Source organism: Vicia villosa, linkage group LG1 (genome assembly GCF_029867415.1).
Source record: "Vicia villosa cultivar HV-30 ecotype Madison, WI linkage group LG1, Vvil1.0, whole genome shotgun sequence".
NCBI lineage: Eukaryota > Viridiplantae > Streptophyta > Magnoliopsida > Fabales > Fabaceae > Vicia > Vicia villosa.
In genome coordinates, this window is record NC_081180.1 from 191,317,917 (window position 1) to 191,323,782 (window position 5,866).

The 5,866-nt window shown below is 38.9% G+C and overlaps 1 protein-coding gene across 1 annotated transcript; it reads left to right on the plus strand.

Annotated features, from left to right (window-relative positions):
* Positions 1-1,046: 1,046 nt before the first annotated feature.
* LOC131661723 (uncharacterized) lies at positions 1,047-2,038 on the plus strand. The gene is made up of 2 exons (XM_058931330.1): positions 1,047-1,634; positions 1,724-2,038. Exons 1-2 carry the CDS (start codon positions 1,047-1,049, stop codon positions 2,036-2,038), a joined length of 903 nt encoding a protein of 300 aa, XP_058787313.1.
* The last annotated feature ends 3,828 nt before the right edge of the window (positions 2,039-5,866 follow it).

Here is a 5,866-nt window from a genome sequence, read left to right on the forward strand (position 1 = left end):
TTAATATTTCTTTTAATAATTAAATTCATTATTAATTAAATTAGCATTTGTTAATAATATTTGCATTTTTATTCAAGTTAGATTTGCATTCATATGATTTAATCCTTGATTGATTTGTTTCTCATAAAAATTCAAAAATATTAATCCTTGGTTGAACAGTTCGGAGCAATAATGTGCACTACTCCAATAAAGAGAGTCATGTGGAGAACTATTGTGTAATAGAATGCATGCAGCATCTCTACATTTATACAGAATTGATTAGATAGGTGCCCTCCATTCAAAATGGCGGTCACATGCTATAGGTGCCCTCCATTCAAAATGGCGGCTACACCCTTCACATGGCCTCCATTCAAAACGGCGGCCTCAAGCTAAGGGAGGGACATGCAAAATTCCCACGTGTCTTGCATGCTTGGGTCACATGTGGTCTTCTATTTTTTTTCCATTGTGTATATTAAGCTCAAACCAGTCTCATTTTGTGACACCGGAACAAAAATGTCTCCAAATAGTTTTAACATTCAAGTCCACTACAACGGATTAATTTTTCCCGACATCAATGTTGGGGTCGTATTTCAAAACACAGACTCCCAAACACTCAAAATCAATCCCAACGCCAATTTTTCTCATCTCAAAGATCGTATCCAAAATAAACTTCAAATGATCGTAACCGACATTTTTTATCGATATCCTTTTTTTTCTTCCGGTTGACGGTAGCATGTCCTATACAACCACGAAGATCGAAAATGACAACGATGTTCGGTCTATGTTTCATTGTCACGCTACGTATGATTGTTCAGATGTTATTGAACTATATGCGTGTATTCTGGAGGCACGTCAAGAAACACAACCAATGTATCACGCTGAGCCATCTCAAACCCAAAATAATATGAGTCAGGAGTCTATCATTCCAATGTCACCACCCCCCCGTAACACAAAACGAGCCATTTCTCCCAAACGAAGAGGTTGGAGACGACAGTGATGCTGAGGAAATCAGGTTCGTAGATGCTCAAAATCTTTTTAGTGGCGATAGTGGAGATTCGGGGGATGAAATGGATGTGGGGCAACAACAAGTTCCTATGGATCTGTATAATCCACCACTTCACATGAGAAATGTCAACTTAGATGAGGAAGATGATGGTTCAATATTTGAAACACCACTGCCAATGCAAATTGAAGGTGGTTTGTTTGGAATGAAATTCGCAAGTAAAGAGGAGTGTGTGTTTGCTATCGCTCAGTACCACATCAAACACTCTCTTGATTATGAAGTTTATAAGTCTGATTCTAAAAGATATATAGTCAAGTGTAAGAATGAAGATTGCACGTTCAGATGTAGAGGTACTTTGGGGAAAAAAAGTGGTACGTGGATGATCACAAAGGTAAGTGGACAACACACATGCTCTTCGGTTGCAATTACTCAGGACCATCGAAAACTTAACTCAAACATCATTAGTGACAGCATCAAACGTCTCATACAAGAGGATGCCTCGTTGAAGGTTAAACACATTATTGCTCATATTTGTGAGAAATTCAATTACACGATTTCTTACAAAAAAGCATGGATTGCGAAGAACAAGGCAATAGCATCTACCTATGGTAATTGGGAGACTTCCTACAACGACCTTCCGCAGTGGTTATTGGTCATGAAATATTATTTGCCAGGTGTCGTAATCGATCTCGAGACCCTACCGGCATTATCACATGACAGGACACAAATTGATGGTTGTAGAATTTTCCATTTTCTATTTTGGGCCTTCCAGCCATGTGTATCAAGGGTTTCGCTTACTGCAAACCCGTTGTTCAGGTTGATGGGACATGGCTGTACGGAATATACAAGGGAACCCTGTTACTAGCTGTTGCACAAGATGGAAACAGAAACATCTTTCCAATAGCTTTTGCATTGGTTGAGGGTGAGACGGGTGATGCATGGAGTTTTTTCCTAAGGAATCTAAGAATGCATGTTACACCGCAACCCAACATCTGTCTAATATCAGACAGACATGTGTCCATTAAAAGCGCATCTGATAACCCGGAAAATGGCTGACAATACCCACCGTCTACGCATGTCTATTGCATTAGACATATAGCCCAAAACTTCATGCGAGAGATCAGAGACAAAGAGCTTCGCAAAAAAGTCGTTAACATTGGTAATTCTCAACATCCAAGGGTTTATTTGTAATTGATAATGTTGTTTAAAAATATTTTGTTTAACCAATATTCTTATGTTCACTTACAGGTTATGCATTAACTGAATCAACCTACAACTACTACAGGGGTGAAATACGTATGTCAAATATGGATGCATACAACTGGGTAGAAAATATTCCAAGAGAAAAATGGTGCAGAGCTTTTGATGGAGGGCAACGGTGGGGGTGACATGACTACCAACTTGGGCAGAGTCAATGAATTCAGTCTTGAAGGCCACTCGTAATCTACCCTTTACAGCATTGGTAAGATCTACATACTTTTAGAATGGGTGAGTTATTTGGTAGAAGAGGGCATGAATGGACAAAAAAATTGGGTTCTTGGAACCTGTTGGGTTTCATAACCAATACAACCTGCAAAAGTAAAAAAGAAAAAAAAATCAGTATCCACAAAAGTTCAAAATTTGATTCCAATTTTCCCCCCAAAAGCCAAGTGATCCATCTATAAAATGACAGGAATTCTGCCCAGAAAAGGGGAGAGCCACCAAAACGAAAAAAACCACATGTTCATTTCTGCCCAGAAACCTTCAATCACGTTACAACAAACCAACCTCAGTTTCTTTCAACAAACCAAAAACACAAATACTCAATACCCAGAAATACTCCCTCATATATTCACAACATCCTTTGACCAGCACCATACTCCCCCAGAAGAAACTCACACCACTACCTCACAATCAAACCTTAAACACCACATCAACCTTGCTATACAAACCCAGCAACACTTAACAGAACCTTCGTATCCCATCCCCCAAATTCGTCCATCACCTTCAAACATCAACTCAACACAACAAACAGAGCACATACAGAAGAAGCAAAAGAAGAAAGACGCAGAGAAACATACATGGATGCGTGTTTGTTGCTGAGCACTAATAAGCTCCATTGTTAATCGAGAGAGAAGAACGGTATAGTGTTGTTGTTGTCCTGTTCATAACGCGAGAGAGCAGAGCGGATTGAGAGTGAACCACGAGGCGAGATCAGTTGTGAGATCGAGAGAAACTGAGTCGAGAGAGCGAGATCGGGAGAAACAATTGCGTGTTGTTCAAATTTTTTGTTTGTTGTTACTAGCGAATTGAGAGAACCAAAGAGAGAGAGAAGAGAGAGTGAGAGAGAGAGAGATGAGAGGAGAGAGAGAGAGAGAGAGGGAGAGAGGAGAGAGAGAGAGAGTGAGAGAGAGAGAGAGAGAGAGAGAGAGAGAGAGAGAGAGAGAGTAGAGAGAGAGAGAGATAGAGAGAGAGAGAGAGAGAGAGAGAGAGAGAGAGAGAGAGAGAGAGATAGAGAGAGAGAGAGAGAGAGAGAGAGAGAGAGAGAGAAGAGAGAGTAGATTTCGTTGGTTTCTCTTTGTTTTTGTTTAGAAATCTGAGAGCGAGAAACGATAAGAGGAAGAGAAGCGAGAGGTAAGGAGAATCGGTTTCATTGGAGAGAAAGAGGAGTGGTGGATCCAACCGTGGTTCTATACCCTACCCGGTTCTAAACTTGAGCTGGGCTTGTTTCTTTTTATTAGTTCATGGGCCTTACCCCCCATCCGGGTCACACCCCCACTGGCCCAAGTAGTTTTTTATCTTTTAATATTTATCATTCTCAAACATTTTCAAAACACCAAAATTTTTGTTTTAGATTTAAAGTTTCCTTTTAATTAAAAGTTATTATTTTCATAGAAAAGACCAAAATTATCTTCACTTTTATATGTATGTTTAGGATTTACCAAAATATTTCAAAATGATTCAAAAAATACCTTTTTAATCGAATCAAATTTTGAGTCTTAATGGATGAATTTAAGGAGGGTTCGTACGTACTTGTACAAGTTGTCCTAAAGTATTTGGGTGATGGCCGTTAAGCTTTTATTCGAATGCTTGGATTCCATTAAACGCTCCATAAAACTCGATTTAATTCACCTTTCTTTTTTTTACAAAACACTTTCTTTTAATCAAATTATTTTAGTCTATAATGGATAATGAAGAAGGGTTTGTACGTACTTGTAGCCAAGTTGTTCTTTAAGCGTTTTGGCGATGGCCGTTAAGCCGTTGTTTGAGTGCGTAAATCCGTTAAAGACTTCTTAAAACTCAATTTTAGCAAACTTCAACTATTTAAGCGATGGCCCGTTAAGCCTTTGTTGGAGTACTTGAATTCCATTAAATATCTTTCCACTCATCAAATCAATCATTTTCATCACTTACGAGGGGGTGTGTACGTACTTGTACAATTTTCTCTTTCAAGCATTTAGGCGATGGCCGTTAAGCCTTTGTTTAAATGTTTGATTTCTCTTATCAAACAACTCTAATTTTATTCACTCCTTTTTATTTCAAACTCTTTTTCATAAAACGAGACACTTAGTCAAATTCAAATGCAATTATACTTCCACCATGTGAGAATTAAATGTTTTCCACTCGAATGCGATGATGGCCAAAATCTTGTCTCACTCTTGATTTAGTCATCCATTCTGGTAGTGATGCAAACAATATCTTATTCATGGTGCGGCATAGTATTGTTTGATTGCGATTGAGTACCTCTTGTAAAATCAACCAACAAACTTTCGTGGTTCTTTACCCCAAACTACGATTGCTATGACTTTCCCCATTGCACTAGGGAATACGTAGGCACAAGATACAAATGTCTTGGCGAGTACAATAATAAAAAACTTTTTTTGTCCCTTTCCTTTTTCCAACCTAATAAATAAATAAAGTAGATAATAAGCTAACAATAAATCACAAGAATAACTAAATGGGTCCCATCGAGTACGATGGAGGTGAGGGGTGCTAATACCTTCCCCTTGCTTAACCGACTCTCGAACCCTAATTTGGTTGCGATGACCATCTTATCCTTTCTTTTTTATTCGTGGGTTTTATCAATATTTTCCCTTTCCTTTTAGGAATAAATAAAGTTCGGTGGCGACTCTGTTGTATTTCGAGCGCGCAATAACGCTCGAGTCTCATTTTTTACCGCTACACTTATATGTGGTTGTCCTTGCGATGCAATGTCCAAGGATGTTCCCAGGCCATATATGAAGGTCCTTCTCGGGTGTGACGCTCGGGATTGATTGGTGCTCTGTAGTTCAGGAGTATTCTTCGAGGATGAACTTTCGGGGATGCGAACCAATACCTTCCCCTTATCGTTCTCATTATTGATGAATTTAATTGTGCGATGCGATTCAATGAGAATTTATGTTTCCCTATGGTCCATACTATTGATGAGTTTAATCGTGCGATGCGATTCATAGTTAATTCCATGGTTTTGATGAGTTGAATTGTGCGATTCAATTCGATGAGAATCCATGTATTCCTACGGTCTATACTATTGGTGAGTTGAATCGTGTGATGCGGTTCAAAGTTGGAATCCCATGGTTTGGAAGATTTGAATTGTGCGACGCGATTCAATGTGAATTCCAGGATTCCCTATAGTCCATGCTAATTGGCAATTCATATACTAAGATAAGAATTCCTCGTATGTTGAAGTGAGATACTTCAGAACCGGAAAGAATCAGAATTCTTATTAACAATATTAAAAGAACACCTTGTAAAGCCGAGCGGACCCATAAGATAAGGGAACTCACTGAGATTTTGTAATCTCACCCCATTCATCTTATTATTTTTCAGGTACTACGCAAGTTTGAGTTTTTGCTAGATGCTTGGTTCGAGAACCTCAAGGTCGGATGACACGAAGACCGTACC

What these genes read in the sequence shown, in the direction of transcription:
- LOC131661723 (XM_058931330.1), top strand. Translation starts at nt 1,047, where the DNA reads ATGGATGTGGGGCAACAACAAGTTCCTATGGATCTGTATAATCCACCA. An exon ending in ACCTTCCGCAGTGGTTATTG is followed by an intron (nt 1,635 to 1,723) that starts GTCATGAAATAT and finishes TGATGGTTGTAG; the next exon opens with AATTTTCCATTTTCTATTTT.